This window comes from Panthera tigris, chromosome X (assembly GCF_018350195.1).
Source record: "Panthera tigris isolate Pti1 chromosome X, P.tigris_Pti1_mat1.1, whole genome shotgun sequence".
Taxonomy (NCBI): domain Eukaryota; kingdom Metazoa; phylum Chordata; class Mammalia; order Carnivora; family Felidae; genus Panthera; species Panthera tigris.
In genome coordinates, this window is record NC_056677.1 from 111,555,475 (window position 1) to 111,571,798 (window position 16,324).

Below are 16,324 nucleotides of genomic sequence, written 5' to 3' on the forward strand. Positions count from 1 at the left end.
ACCAAGAGCCACATTTTGGACTTGAATGCGAGTGAACCAAAGGCAGAACGCACTTATGTTCGTGCAAGAAAGGAACAGTATGAGTAAGAAAGGGCTGAGTTACTAATGTTTATTCTCTTTGCCCTTGACTGCCTTGTTCGTGATTTCAAGTATTCCTCCCACACCGATGGCTCCCCATCTTCAGTTTCTTACCCAGGCACCTGTAGCTGACTACAGGGCATCTCCACTTGGCTGTCTGTCCTGCCATCAGCTCATAGTGACCATGTCAAGAAGACCCTGTGGTTCTAAACCTATACCCTTTTCCATATTTCCCAGCTTTTAGTCACCCAGGGTTGAAAGCAAGGCATTATTTACCTTTGACCCTGTCCTTCCATTTCTTCTGAGATCTGTCCATCATCCCTGGGAAATGCTTCTTACATACGTTCCTTCATCACAATTTCTGCTGCCATCACCTGAGTCCAGATCCTGAAATTTGGTTCTTTGACCACTGTTAACAACCTTCGACTTGGTTCTCCAAAGTACCCCCCAAATTCCAACTCTTCCCACACCAGCCGTCAAGTTTCTAAAAAAGATGGTTTCGACCCCTGTCCCCGCAACCAAGCCTCCAAAGACTCCCTAGGCCTATGGATGCCATCCTGAGCCCTCTGCAATCTGCTCCATGAGTGCATAGAAACTTATTCCCTGTCATCTGCCCACGGGAGTTCCCTGCATCAGCCAGACCTGTCTCTTCCACCCCCTGAGTTGGTGTCCCTTAGAGCATCAGTGAACCAAAAGAAGGGGGGAGATACAGAGAGCTGAAGGGGTGGGGCAGGGAGGGAGGAGTGAACTGGCAGCATTCCAGTGAGGGTGTGACTTGAGGGGGAGGATGTGACCAAAGGTGCTTTATCATAATGAAGAAAAGTTGCAAAAGGAAGAGGGAAGAGGCTGGAGTATGACCTTTAGAGGTTGATTAGTCTGAACTAGACCAATAGGTTGTGATTTAAATTGGCCTGAAGTTGCCTGGAGGCACGGTTTAATCTGGAGACCCATCTCTCTTTGCATTTGTTTGTGCCGAAGGGGGCCCGCATAACTAGACAGTAGACTGCAGGTTCCAGGGGGAAAAATCTAGGCTTTCATACAGCCATGGCATTGGGAAGTGGGGGGCCCTCCTGTTTTATTTCTTATGGAAGAACGCTGAAGATGTGCGGGGCAAAGCTCTCCATGTTTCTTAAAAGCTTACTTGTAACCTCCATTTCATAGTGACGTTTTCAAGCTGTGTATTAGAAGTCTGTTTAAATCTAGGTACTTTTACAAAAATCAGGTTTTAAAAAATGGTCATGGTACATCCTGTCTGGTAGATCACCCCACCCACTGTCGTGTACGTGTGGCAAGGGGTGTCACTTCAACTCTTAGCCACAGTCTGCCACTGATTAGATAGATACATGACCCTGGGCAAGTAAGTCACTTACCTTTTATGTGGTCCATTTTCTTATCTGTAAAATGAAGGGATTAGATTAGGTTATTTCCAGTGTTCTTTCCAAAAAAAGTATAGGCGAGAATGGTATAACTGAAAGGCAGGAAGGCGAATAATTGAGGTATGGATTTCAGGGTGATTTCAAACTTGCTTTTTAAATTTTAGAAAACGGTTCCTGGCCATGCCTACTGTGCTTTCTTGGACACTTACTCATTATGTTGATGAATGTCACTCCATTTTCATTGGTAAATGGGACTCCATCTCATTGGTGTCATTTCTGTTTGCCGATAACAGTTCAATGATCAAGACAGATTCCTGGCAATGGTTACCTCTCAAGAGGGTGGCCCTGGGAGTTTGGGGAAGGTATTGACTGGCCTCATATTTCTGTTGGAATTTTTAACATTGAATGTATGTTACTTGCGTAATGTAAAAAACTGCTCATAGGGACACTTGGGTGGCTCAGTTGGTTGAGCAGCCGACTTCAGCTCAGATCATGATCTCATGGTTTGTGAGTTCGAGTCCCACATCAGGCTCTCTGCTGTAAGCGCAGAGCCTGCTTCAGATCCTTGGTTCCCCCCTCTCTCTGCTCCTCCCCAACTCATGCTCTCTTTCAAAAATAAACATTTAAAAAAATGCTCATGGGCGCCTGGGTGGCTCAGTCAGTTGAGCGACTGACTTCAGCTTAGGTCATGATCTCAACCTCCATGGGTTCAAGCCCTGCGTTAGGCTCTATGCTGACAGCTCAGAGCCTGGAGGCTGCTTCGGATTCTGTGTCTCCCTCTCTCTCTGCCCCCCTCCCCTGCTCACGCTCTGTCTCTCTGTCTCTCTCTCTCTCAAAAATAAATAAACATTAAAAAAATAAAAATAAAACAAAATTTAAAAATGGTCATAAATTTTTTTGAGAAAATAATTTTTAAAAATTGGAAGAAAGAGATGCCATGTAATATTTTGGAAAGTAATGAATGGCCTTTCTGTGGCCTCCTCTGTTCAGTTCTTTCTGCAGTGTTTGGGTGGCTCTCACTCCTGTCCTTGCGTTTTTCCAAGGCCATCTTTGCTCATTTTTATTTTGTGTATGTGTTCATAAAAATTTCTCCTATCTGGGGGCGCCTAGGTGGCTCAGTCGGTGAAGCGTCCGACTTCAGCTCAGGTCATGATCACAAGGTCCGTGAGTTCAAGCTCTGTGCTGACAGCTCAGGTCCTGGAGCCTGCTTCAGATTCTATGTCCCCCTCTCTCTCTCTGTCCTCCCCCACTTGCACTCTGTCTCTCTCTCTCAAAAATAAACATTAAAAAATTTTTTTTAAATAAATAAAAATAAAATGTCTCCTATCCGAACCCAAAGTCTCAACAATTGAGCATGTGGTCTGCACAATAGCTTTTTTTTTTCCTGATAATAGGTCAATAGCCACAGTTGAAATGGTCTGAGAGTGAGAGAGGAAACATTTAACACTGTATCTGACCGAGTTTGGCAAAGTCTTTGCTACTCTAAGATATTTTTCTTTCACTAACAATATAATTGACTCTTGGACGAAGGAGAAAAGTTTCTAAAATGTGGCTTTTATCTCATAATTTCTTCCTGATTCTCTGGGGCAAGAGAAATTTTGAAAACTCAAAAATGCATTTTGCAGTTATTTTAGACTTACCTCTAGGATTGTTTATCCTCTTAAAAAATCCCTCATACTAGGTATTCTAGAGACCCATGATGCAAAATTGTGAACTTTGTGTCAGTAGACTCAAACTGTGGATCATTTCTTTGCCCAGTTTACTTAAAAATAGGTGCTCATGATGTGGGCCTTTAGCCATCTGCTGGAAAAACAATCCTGCAGGCCATAGACTGTCAAATACATTTCTGCAGTGTAGTATGGGGGTCTATTTCTTTTTTTTAATGTTCTTTTTTTAAATTTATTTTTAAAATTTTCATCCAGTTAGTTGGCATATAGTGCAACAATGATTTCAGGAGTAGATTCCTTAATGCCCCTTACCCATTTACCCCATCCCCCCTCCCACAACCCCTCCAGCGACCCTCTGTTTGTTCTCCATATTTATGAGTCTCTTCTGTTTTGTCCCCCTCCCTGTTTGTATATTATTTTTGCTTCCCTTTCCTTATGTTCATCTGTTCTGTGTCTTAAAGGCCTCATATGAGTGAAGTCATATGATATTTGTCTTTCTCTGACTAATTTTGCTTAGCATAATGCTAGGGAGTCAATTTCTTAAGAATGTCTTTTAAAAACTAGGAGATTCAAGTAAGCTAGAATTCTTTTGCATGGTCTTGACTGGTATTATTTCAGTTGTCTCAGGGAGAGAACTGATGCAATCAAATCAAATGGACTTTGAGGCTTTTAGCAAGTTCAGGACACCAAGCGCCCCTGGGGAAGTAACTTAGACAAGAAGGAATCCAAGAGAACTGGATGGTCTTAAGTAATTTTATAAGAAGAAGCTGTGTCAGTGCACATCAAACACAGAATCCTAGATAGCCCCTGTCGAACCTGGAAGCGTACCAGTACCTTGAGCCAAGGGAGAAAAACCACAAAAAAGTGCTACCAGTCCAAATTGCTGGAGATTTAAGGGGGAAAACAGTTGTGTCAGGGTCAGAAAATGCAATGCCGGAAGGAAGTTTTAAAAGAGATACGAGAAGCAAGACAGTTCTGTTCTTTCACCAATACAGCGTCTTCCTAAAGTGTGCGTTCATCATGTTAGCACCTTCCTTTGTAGGTGTGCTGCAGGTAAACACAATTGAAAAAGATGCTTGAACATTTTAAGATGATTCAGCTGTCACAGTGTTCTGTTTACGTAGGAGGCCAAGTAAACCGTGTCTCCTCTCTGTCCGAATTAGAGTCTGTTTCAGTCGTGAGGAGAAAACTCCAGAAGCTTTTCAAGCTTTAACTCACACGGATATTCCGTATAAGGCTCGAGGGAAAAGTCATGTGTCTCCTTGGGAGGCGGACTTGATTGGAAAAGCAGGGCTTCTTCCTTTCCACGTCATTCTGTTTTGCTGGTCTGGTTACCAATGCAAGGACGATATGCCGTGACAAAGTCGATAGAATGTCAGGTTGCAGAAGAAAGTGAGTTGGTTGAAAAATGCTGTTGAAGTCGATTTAGTCAGGTTGTCTGAGTTGTTGCAGAACCAGTTCCCCGCTCCCACCCCCAACTTGTGGAGAACAGATGGAAAAAGGAAAATAGTTTATCTTTCAACAAGAGAAATGGTGGCCCTGCTAAATTTAAACTCTTTGGCTTTAACTTGCGACATCTGGGAAAATACTCAAATCCGTTAATCATCTAGTTTGTAATCACCTCGAAGAAGAGCCCAAGGTCCAGGATAGCCCCCTCTGTATGGGACTCTGAAGGGCAAATGTTGCCAGCCTGATTTCATTTCCTTGAATAAAAGATTTTTTTAAACAAGTCTTGTCAAGGAGAGGGAAGCAACTTGTATTTTCTCTCCCTGGATCCCAGGAAGATTTGGGCGGAGCTTTTCAGGGGAGCATCCAAATGGGCTTTCGGGCGTGTGTGCCCAGAACGGGTCAGTGCAGTGGCTCAGCACTGAGTCAGAGGGACAGAGAGAGAGCCTGGCATGTGACAACCTATAATATAGAAGGACTATTTGTGCTCTTTGAAAAGATTCACTGTAATTCCCTTTCACACCCAGCACAGAGCCCAACGCAGGGCTCGAACTTGCGGCCCTGAGATCAAGACCTGAGCTGAGATCAAGAGTTGGATGCTTAACCGACTGAGCCACCCAGACACCCCTTCATTTATTTCTCGATTTGCAAGTTATTCCATTCATGTCATTTTTAAGGGGCACTTCTCTTGTGGAAAGTTCGATGTAGCTGCCCTAAATATGTTCCTCAGTTACCTTAGATGAGGAGATTCGTAGCGTGTTCCTTAAATTTGCACATTACACTAAGCCTAACAAGGTCATTTGTATTTTGGAATTGGATTACAAGTGACCTTTAGAGATGGGAGCAGGGCCTTAATAAGGTTGCAGAGGATAGTAGGACATATTTCTTTTAGGCTTTGCCCTTCCAAGGAAAGGAGTGCAGATTCTCTCCTTTCTGTGGTGATATGAGTGGACGATAAATGGCTAGTGGCTAGTCTGGAGCTGGGACAGAACCCAAGGCACTGGTAGACTGAAAAGCCCATACTTCTTCTGTTGGCATTCAAAGACGTTTTCAGTTGCCAATACACATTTCAACCAGGCCCGAACTAACGTACTGATTCAGATGTGAGTTGTTTTCTTTCTGTAAGTCAGATTTATATAAAGGTATGGAATTACAAGATGCAAAAACCCAAAGGGACCTTCCAGTTGGTTTTTTCAACCTTTTCGTTGCTTAGATGAGACAACAGCCCCAGTAAGGGATAAACGACTTACTCTGGACCAGTTGCTTTGCTAGTTGGCTATAGCCAGGAATGGACCAGGGTCTTCCAAGTCCTAGGTCACTGCTCCCCACACACAACTGGTCTGCATTTAGACATGAGGGAAAGGAAGTTTCACTGAAAGGAAATTTGGAAGTTCCATTAAGTGTATATGACTTTGGAGCTATAACAAGACTTGTCTACAAGGTGAGGATGTGGACTACCTAGAAGATTCTCGAGTATAGTGGTTTAAATTGGTGGGCTCTAGAATTAGGCTACCTGCGTTCAGATCCCGGCCGTGTCACTTCCTAGTTGTTCGCCCTGGACAAGTTGCTTATCCTCTCTGAGCCTCAGTGTGCTCATCTATAAAATGGCAGTAATAACAGCACCTACTTCGTGGGATGGTGAAGGTGCCCAGATGAGGCTACAGATAGAATGGTATGCTGAGCCTAAGTGAGGTCCTGACACATAAGCACAGATGCACATTACCTATGACTATTACTGACCACCATTACCGTCTTCATCATCGTTGTGACTTTACTCCAGGGAGACTTTTACAACTTGACCTAAGACAGTAAACCCTTAGTTCAGGAGTTCACTCGTCTCAGGTTGCTCCTTCATCCCAAACCTCTGTCCCTCTGGTCTCCCGGGCTAGAAGTTTTGTAACCATCTTTGCGCTCTCTCCTTCACGCATATGGTCGGTCTGTCACCAAGTCCTATCTTGTTGGTTGAAAATGTTTCTGCCTTCCTCTTCATTCCCAGGCTAACTCAGGTCCTGATTCCCTCAGGCTGGGATTACTAGTCAAGGCTCCTAGCTTCTTTTTCCTGGCTATGGACAGAAATCTGTAGCCTGCCTTCCTTCCCCAATCTGTCCTATGTGTCACTGCCAGACTGACCTTCCTGAGACACTGCTTTGATCCTGTTTCCCCGTCCCCTGGAATCAGTAATGAGTCTATCGTCTGCTGAAGCCAGGCCGAGCTCCCTTGCCTGACCTCCCGGTCCTTCTAGCACATCTCTATCCAACAGACATATAATGCCAGCCATACACAAATTGTAACCTCGTCTAGTAGCCACGTTAAGAAGTAAAAAGAAACAGGTGGAACTTTTAGTAATACATTTTATTTAACTGCGAAAATTTAAAACACTATCACTTCGGCACGTAACCAATATAAAAGTAAACACTGAGATACTGTCATTCTTATTTTTCTTCTAAGTCCTCCAAATGCCGCATGGATTTTACACTTACCTCACATCTCAAGTCAGACTAGCCGTGTTTGGGGGGCTTTGTTTTTGTTTTTTTTTTAGAGGGCAGGGAAGGGGCAGAGGGAGAGAGAGAGAATCCCAAACAGGCTCTGCTCTCAGTGTGGAGCCGATGCGAGGCTCGATCCCACAATCCTGCCACTATCACCCCCACAAACAAGACCGACTTAAGTCTTACTTCTTCCTGGTTTCGGCAAACAAAATAGGGATGGTAATACCATGCCTATTTTATAGGGTTGTCCTAACCAAATGTGAAATGTGAAAGTACTTGGTAAGCTGTAAAGCTTCCATAAGAATGTATGGAACTCATTATCGTGAGTCAAGATTTTACTGACCTGAGAGTAGCGTACCTTTGGAGTAATTTGAAAGAAAAGACTGTGTTAAGAAGACTGTGTTAGGAAACGGGCTGTCCTGAATTCATTTCTATAAAAAAAAAAAATCAACTCCAAACAATGAGCGAGAAATAGAAACACAGACTTTCTGCCACTAGCTCTTCATGATTACCTTTTGGGAAGAAATTTGTCACATTAATGAAGTTCTCAAGATAGTGAGATTAAGCCATAGGCTCTTTCCCCTTCAGCATGGTGAGGAATGCGTTTAGGGGCTTTTAGTTCTTGTGTTGTTCAGTTCATTGCAAAGAATTGGGATTGACCTGATAACAGAATGCCAGCGATTCAAGTGCAGGAATGATTTGTAAAATGCTTCCTTCCAATCCATAGGCTAAAGAGAAATCGAAAGAGCACTTATTCTGACAGATTAATTAGCAAGACTCTGAACAATCGGGACACGTTATTTTCAATATGGAGGAGTTACAGGGTGCTTGCCTAAGTGGTACCCACATCTTACCCCAGCCCTTTACCAAACCAAGCTGTCTGCTCATTTTTCTTTAGTCATGCCGCGGACTGCTTTGCGGCTCCCAGGAGTTCAGTGCTCGCTGTGGGTATAATGCGGAATTTACAATGTGGAAGTAAGATTGCTACGTGAAGTAACTCCGAGAAAGCAGTCAACTTTATAAAGTGGATTGTGAGGGAAGGGCCCACCGTTCTCAGGTTTGCCCAGGCCACAGAGCTCACCCATCCCTTCTGATCAGCTCCCAAATCCTTCTGACACCGCCTCTGAAATTCTTGTTTCATCGGCAGCCCCTTCTCCTCCCCTCTGCTCTTCCCATAAGCTATGGCAACAGTTTCCAAACCAGTTTCCCTGCCTCGAGCTTCAGCCTCCCCTCCACCTCCCAGTTTGTTCTCCAACTCCCCAGCAGAACGATCTTGCTAAAACACAGATCTGATCAAGCCGCTGCCCTGATTAAAAACCTCAGGTTATTCCCAGAGCCAACAGATAAAATCCAAACTACAAAGCATTATACAGCCAGAACCCCACTTATCAGCCTTGCCTCCTGCCCTATCCTTCTGTGGACTCTCGTTCTCTTCCTTGGCCTGCCCCTCCACGCCTGCCATCAGTGCAGGATGTCCTTTGCTCCTCTTCCGATGCCCCATCTTCCGTGAGGAGCCTTCCCTAACCTTCTGGTCACTTGTCCTTTTAGTGCCCATAAATACATTTCTCATGCCTCTGTGACAGGAACTCCTCAAGGGCTGATCCCTTTCTAGATCTCCAGCATGTAGTGTTCTGTCCAGTACGGCATAGTTGGCCCGTGCAAATTTGTTGAAGAAAGGAAACAATTGCTAGTATCCCTCCCAAATGCATACCTTTCTCTTCCACCACAAAGAAGAAAGCTCATTTTTTAATTCAGTGTGATTTGCAACGTGCTGATAGTTCTAGGTATTTGAGGAGGACAATTTCCACACAAGCTTTCTTTGTAACTACGCTTTTAGTGAAAAAGCCATAATTGCTTGTGGCCTAAGATTTTCCTTAGGCCACAAGGAATTCTCATGCTCTGCTTTCCCTAGGTACTAAAAGTCATATATACAATCTGGCCAAAGGGACACGTGGAAAGGTTTTACCTTTAGACCCTTCGATCTGTAGGATATGTCAGGAATATTAAAAAAAAAAAAAACCAACGGCTAAGCACATCTTTAATTTCACAGAATTTCAGACTATTGGACTGGAATGGATATTAACCAGGACCTTCACCCTGTATGGTTATGCGGGTTCTGGACGGTTCAGCCGAAGGGGGCGCCATTCTGTCGGATTCCAATGTGAATGACTCCTTCCGCTGCTTATATTACGCACAGCCTCGCACAGTGTCCCTGCTTGCCTAATCCTCTCCAATTCCAGAGAATACCATCTCGGTCCCTGGGGCCAACAGGCTCACTCAGGGTCATGCAGATATCTCAGTCATTCTGACCCAAACTGCTTCTGGAGACTATGAAACTAGAAGAGAGAACGTTTGCTGTAGTTGTGTGGATAATGGCCAGTGTGCCTTCGGCCAGACATGAAATTGAAATGATTTGGTTGATCTCTTATTATTTGCTCTCGCCCTCCACCTCCAGCTGTACCGGCCTGGTTGGCATGACTTCAGCATTCAACCTGTCACACTGCTGCCCTCAGTGTCACCAACACTAAGATGGCTGTTTGTCCCACCCAGTTGCCAAGCTGTGCTGTTTGCTCTCTCCCTTGCTGGCCTTCTCCTCTGTGACCTGCTGTCAACTGCCAGTTCTTCTTTTGGCTTCTCTTCTTTGCATTTGGTGCTGCTTTGTTTTTATAGCCATTACTGGCCCCCAGTCAACGTGATCTTTTCCTCCTGGTCTCCAAACCATTCGATCACAGCATGTTGGCTGCTGGCCTGGGGTCTTTGGTTCTTTGCTGCTGCTCATAGCTGCTGGGAGTGCCTGGGGGCTGCTTCTTTGCCAAAACTTTTAAAATTTCTTTTCTTTCTCCCCTTTTTCTAGACGTGGGGCTTTCTGAATGTTTGAAGATGCCAGAAAGGTTGTCTCCGAATAGTGGTGGCTCTATTCCTAGAATTCCCCCTTGACTCTTATTTAAAGTGAACATATTGTTTGGGGGAAGAATCTTGGTTAGAAAAGTTCATGCAGTTCAGCCCCTCAGTAGCGAATTGTCTCTATCAAGGACAGCGCACTTAAAAATAGCCCCTCCTCTCCTCCTTTCTTCACGCTCATCATCAGTGTCAAACTAAGGTAAATACTGAGGTGTTTGGGTAGGTTTGATTGGACCTGAATAGAAGATTGGACTTCTTGAGCCAGAGCCTTCCAGCCATAATGGACGAATGCACCGTTTGCCTCTTTGCTCTTGGTCGTTAATGCCGACAGATCTTTCCGATCAGCCAAGATCTAGACTAGAATTAGATCGAGGGACTAGTGAATCTGTTAGAGGTTGGATACTTGCTGTTTAGTGGTTGTTTGCACTTTATATATTGTTCATTGTGTAATCGGGAATTTCTTTGTAAATGTTTGGTTTTCAGGCTGGTTGGAAGGAAAATCACGCAACATTCATGAGTGAACTAAAAAATCTTCAGGCTTCTGGACTGACTACTCTTGGTCAGGCTCTAAGATCCTCATTTGATTTGTTAAATCTCAATAGATTAATATCTGGAATAGACAATTATGGACAGGTAAAAAAACTTTTGAGTGAGTACAGCTAATTTATTTTGGTGACTTGGGGTAAGAATTTAAAACTGGGCGTGGTTACCAAGTTTTCTGCTACTTTTCACAACTGCCTAAAGGAAGTCCATATCTTTTAAACACATACTTTAAAAAAATGTCCCCCTTTTGGGGGGTCTTGTATGTGGCTTTATCATAAAATGTGTAGTGCCAATTGCCTCCCCCTCAGGTCATCAGGTGTCTGAGAATGGGATGAATAAATTGCTGACAAGTGTTGGAACAAGGTATTTGAAGAGAAATTTTCAGTGTCCTTAGCTCCCTCTCGCCTCTCCCAATTCAATTGAAAAAGCTCTAGAAGTGCCCATTGATGGATAAATGGATGAAGAAATAGTGTTGTCCTTTCCTGCCCTAGAAACTCTGCTCACGGTAACCAGAGTAGAGTCCAGATTGCAGAGCATGAGTCACTAATGTCCCCCTACCTGTGCCAGGAATTTGCCAGTCTCTTTCTTTTATGATTACTTAGACCGCAGAGGGAGAGGAGTTTTTGCATATGCGAGTTGGGGGAGTTCCCGACTGATAAGAATCCCTCAGTCCATTCTGAATGTTACCTCTGCAGGGATTGTTACTTGGATTTCCCACCCGTTTCAATCCCTAATCTTTTACTTCTTGTTTATCCAGGCAAATTTTATCACACACTTGAGAGATCACTGGCCAGGCAGATGTAAAAGTTTAAATACCATTTTATTACTTTACATGGCTCTAATACTTTTTAAATGTATTTTAGGGGAGAAATCCATTTTTTTTAGAACCATCTATTTTAATTACCATCACAGATGGAAACAAGTTAACAAGTACTGCTGGTGTTCAGGAAGAGGTGAGATTTCATGTTTTTTTGTAAATTTTGTTTAAATGGCGGAGAACATGCAGCTATTTCTGTGGGAGGCATACGTTTCCAGTTAAGAATAAGTTTGATCAGACCTTCCGTCTTCACAATCCTTGAAAGATTACCGAGTACATGAAAGAAAAATGACCCTTTTGACTCTCTCTTCAGTTTTGTATGGGTTGTTATGATGAAACTTTTCAACTTTTGCCTTATCAGCTTCATCTTCCTTTGAATTCTCCTCTGCCTGGAAGTGAACTAACCAAAGAACCTTTTCGTTGGGATCAAAGGTTATTTGCCCTGGTGTTGCGTTTGCCTGGACTGGCTTCTACGGAACCAGAGCATCTAGGGAGTGTACCAACTGATGAGTCTGCCATCACACAGATGTGTGAAGTCACAGGAGGTATTGGCAATATTTCATATTTCTAGAGGAAGAATTCAGAGCAGCAGAGTATGGTTTTGCTTAAATGCCGTATCCTGTCTTGTCTTGTTTTCCTTCAGAATCTTTCAGCTCTCCTGCTTAAGCTCATCATGAGTGTGATGTTTGCAGCCATCATAGTTATGATTGGTTCAAGATATACTCTACGATTTCAGATGCTTACATTGTTAAGTAGTATTTTATTTGCTCAAACTGACACTATTTGCTTTTCCTTCTGGTATAGGTCGCTCCTACTGTGTTAGAACACAAAGAATGTTGAATCAGTGTTTAGAATCTCTAGTTCAGAAAATTCAGAGTGGTGTAGTTATTAACTTTGAAAAAACGGGACCAGATCCACTTCCTGTTGGAGAAGGTACAGTACGTGACTTTTTTGTGTTCTTTTTGCGCCCCAGAGAATGATCTGAGGTTGGGAAGACAGTCAACTGATAACAGACACAGCCTGTACTATCCACACACGTTCATGTGGTTGCAAACATCCATCCAAACAATGGCCATGCGTTCACGTGTCAGGTGGTCTGATGCTAACAACTTTAATCCAGTGGCAAATCTTCTTAAGAAAATTCTTCCTTTTTCCTACCCATTTCATCTTCCCTGGTCCCAGTCTTGGGATACCCTGCATTATTCACCTCTCTATGAACGAAGTACCTGGAGAATCATGGAGGAGTGCCACTTAACCGGTAATCTGGTTTTGGCCTTATGAGTGCCAAATGGGCCACGCTATCTTTATGAAATCTGTGTTCGGTACCGTATGTCAGCAAGAGATTGTGAACCTTTATCCGGAAACTGCTGATATCCTATGAGATCCTACACCAGTATTTTCCCGGCCACTGTTTAACTGCAGAACTTTTCTCTTCAAATGACATCTCACAGAACGTTCCACATCTCAAAACAGACAGATTATGGCAGTGGATGATAGCAGAGGTCCTTTTGTACAGGGGAAGGGTCTTCTCCTTCAAATCATCCCTGTGCCGCAAGCCCTGGAGCACTGTGCACTTCACCTCGCTCCTGTGCTCTCGCACACATCATTACCACCTTGCCTGTCTGACCTGATCCACACATTTTTTTTTAAGTAGGCTCCATGCCCAGTGTGGGGCTTGAACTCACAATCCTGAGACGTAGAGTCGCATGCTCTATCGACTGCCTCAGCGAGGCTCTCCTGATCCATGAGTTTTAATTGTGTGGCCACAATCAGTCATAGCTGCTCAGAAAGACATACGTCTCTGTCGGAAGCCATGGATCCTGTGGCTCCTGACCTTTCTGATGTTTAGTGCCTTGAACCCTTTGAGAAGCTGTTGGGAAAATAGAGACCTCTCTCCCTAGAAGAACGGACATAGGCCACACAAACACAATTTTGTATTTAATTCTAGAGTTTCTTGGACTCCAGTTTAAGAACACCCACCACAGAAGACTGAGGCCTCACAGTCTGTTTTAAATTCATTAATGTAATTGTAAAAGAAGGACATGTTATGTATTGCTAACGATTCACTGCTCCATCCATACTTTTGTGTTCAGTTACCTTAATGTGAACTGGGGATGGTCATACTGGAAGCCTGTTGGATTTGGTGTCATGTAAATAGCTCAGATTTTTCTTTCTAGCTCCATTTCTCCTTTGTCTAGGGTTCTTTTTTTTTTAAATTTTTTCCATGATAAAATTTTTTTAATCTTTGTTTATTTTTGAGAGAGAGAAAGAGAGAGAATGCAAGTAGGGGAGGAACAGAGAGAAAGGGAGACACAGAATCCGAAGCAGGCTCTGGGCTCTGAGCTGTCAGCACAGAGCCCGACGTGGGGCTCGAACCCATGAACCGTGAGATCATGACCTGAGCCGAAGTCGGACGCTTAACCGACTGAGCCACCCAGGCGCCCCTACATTCCTTCTATCTTGGAGTGAATCTGGATCGTTTTCATTTTGCTTTTGTAGTCATTGGGTGGGTTTAGTCAAGCATACTTTTTGCCACCTAATGGGGACTAGAAAGAAAAGGCAAATGGAATTTATGACCTATTTTGTCAGATTCCACAAATGTAAAAACTATACCAGGGAATGAGCGATTTCATTTGCCTGATTTGGAAGAATAACTCTAGTTGGCGTGCTGTGTTTAATTTATGTGTCCAAATCTCAGCAAATTGAAAATTAATTTTATAATGGTTTTCGATGTAACTACGCATTTGGGGCATAGTTAAGGATCGGGGTGTTTTGGTTTGTTTTGTACTTTGCTTTTAGCTGAAAATTTTGTACAAGAAGATCAGCAGCTGGAAAAAGAACTGTATGCCTTAGTGTCTGTCTTTGTTTAACTTGTAGATGGACTTACGGATTCATCCAGGCCAAGCAATTCATTTGCTGCTCAACCCTGGCATAGTTGCCATAAGCTGATTTATGTACGGCCTAACTCTAAAACTGGTGTTCCTGTTGGACATTGGCCAATTCCAGAATCTTTTTGGCCAGATCAGAATTTACCTTCACTAGTAAGTAGCATAAAACAAAATGGTAAACATCATTTGGGTTTTCCGTTTCCTGATTACAGTGACCCTTGTAAATTACTTTGAGGATTTTAAGCCGTGCTTTCTATCTCTTGCTGGGAGTCTAAGCTTGTACCAAAAAGCAAGAGAGGACTTCGTGCTATTCCGGCATTCTTCCTTTCAGTCGCTTTTGCCACTTGAGCTACCCACTTTGGATGTTAGGGCATGGCTATTTTTGATGGTGTTGCGATCGGTGGCTTGGCTCTTATTTCAGAGTGGCTGACTTGATTTACATGGCAGACGCAATGTCTGAAGAGTGCTAGCATTGATTTTCATGTACATCCTCAGGGAATTACAATTTAGCTTGCACCTTGTGTAGGTTCTAGAAACATATTCAAAACAGAAGCTCTTCTACATCTTTCTAGGGAGTCACTAGACACCTAGTGGAACTTTGTGGACCTGCTTTTCATCTTTTTGTAGTCAATGGACTTGTGTTCCTTGGCAATGTACCTCTCAATGATGGGTAGTTAAGCAATATATATATATATATATTTCGAGAGGAGGCAGAGAGAGAGAGAGAGAGAGAGAGACAGAGAGAATCTCAAGCAGGCTCCATGCCTGGCACATGGTGAGCTCGATCTCATCATCCTGAAATCATGACCTGAGCCAAAATCAAGAGTCAGACGCTTCAGCAACTGAGCCACCCAGGCGCCGTAACTAAGCGATCTTTTAAAAATTATCTCTCAATGAGGACTTTCCTTTTTCTTCACTGCATTCAGGAGAGGAGGGTTTGATATTGTAGTTGCTCCTTTTTAGTCCCAGATGAAGTGGACTTTTTGTGGGAGACAGGTATCTGCTAACACGGGAAAGTGCACGAAACCCACTCCCCCTTCTTCCTCCCCGCAGCCTCTGTAAAAAGGCCAGAGCAATCCTCCTTCTGTGGGCACAAAACAATCACCGAGCCTTCAGTTTAGCCCCTTACTGCTTCAGCCTGTCTCTGTTCTGTGTACGTTTTAGAAATTTCTGACATGAACTGCATTTTCTCCTGGCTTACTCCTTTTAGGCTCCTGTTTTCAGGAGAGGCCATGAGACTATAGGACTGAAGGGCCACTTCCGCCCCGGCTGGGAGTGAGGGTACATCTCCTCCACCTTCCCTCAGGGCTCCAAGGTGACGCACTGGTCAGATCCCGGTGCCCAGTTGCTCTCAGCTCCGAACCCGAGAGAGTGAATGTTTTGGTCACGAATTTACTTCATTGTTGCCAGTGACAGGGCTTCACTTGGGTCTTTACGACCTTTTTTTTTTTTTTTTTTTAAATCGGTTTAAATGTAAAAAGCCAGAAATATTTCTCAAGTCTAATTGAAATGAAAATCAGGAAAAAACTGGAATGAAAGAAATTCCGGCTCACTCCCACATCACCCGTGTTACCTACCATCCCTCCAGCTCTGAAAGCACATCTGATGGTTGTTTGTTTCGACTCCCAACACATCTTGTAGGTGTGTAAACCATAAAGGCAGAGGAGCATGTTTTTCCCTTTAAAGGGGAAACAGAGATGGTTTGTCACATTCATGCTCGGCTTAGAGAGCTCTCGGCAAGAACAGGTGCAGCCACATCTCACCCTTGTCCCCGGGACTCGGTCCTGTCTTCTCATATCCTGGGATTTCTCTTGCCGCCGCCATGTCTCTCCCGGGCGCTCTCTATCCCCACAAGCTAAACCTGTTAACGAAACGGCTGCCCCACCAATCTGCTCTGCTACCCCAGGCACAGAGGCCTTTGCAGCCCAGTCCAAAGCATACCCAGCCCTAGCTGTTCAAGGCAAGCGTGTGGGTGTGAGGAGTGCTTAAAAATTTCAGTTGAAAAAAAAAATTTCCACTAGTCCTGGGTGTTGTGACTGGCTCATTTGGGGGCACCTGCCTTGCCCTTTCCATGCCTTTACAGTTTTTCATTTTGCTTGTTAGTGGCTCTAGGTCTGTCATC

General features: G+C 43.8%; 1 protein-coding gene across 1 annotated transcript in view; it reads left to right on the top strand.

Moving 5' to 3' along the window:
• INTS6L (integrator complex subunit 6 like) overlaps positions 1–16,324 on the top strand; it is a 55,900-nt gene that overhangs the window by 12,411 nt on the left and 27,165 nt on the right. Inside the window, 5 exon segments of the mRNA XM_042973884.1 lie at positions 10,438–10,587; positions 11,361–11,450; positions 11,676–11,859; positions 12,119–12,247; positions 14,192–14,355. Coding sequence (XP_042829818.1) covers positions 10,438–10,587; positions 11,361–11,450; positions 11,676–11,859; positions 12,119–12,247; positions 14,192–14,355 — 717 coding nt within the window.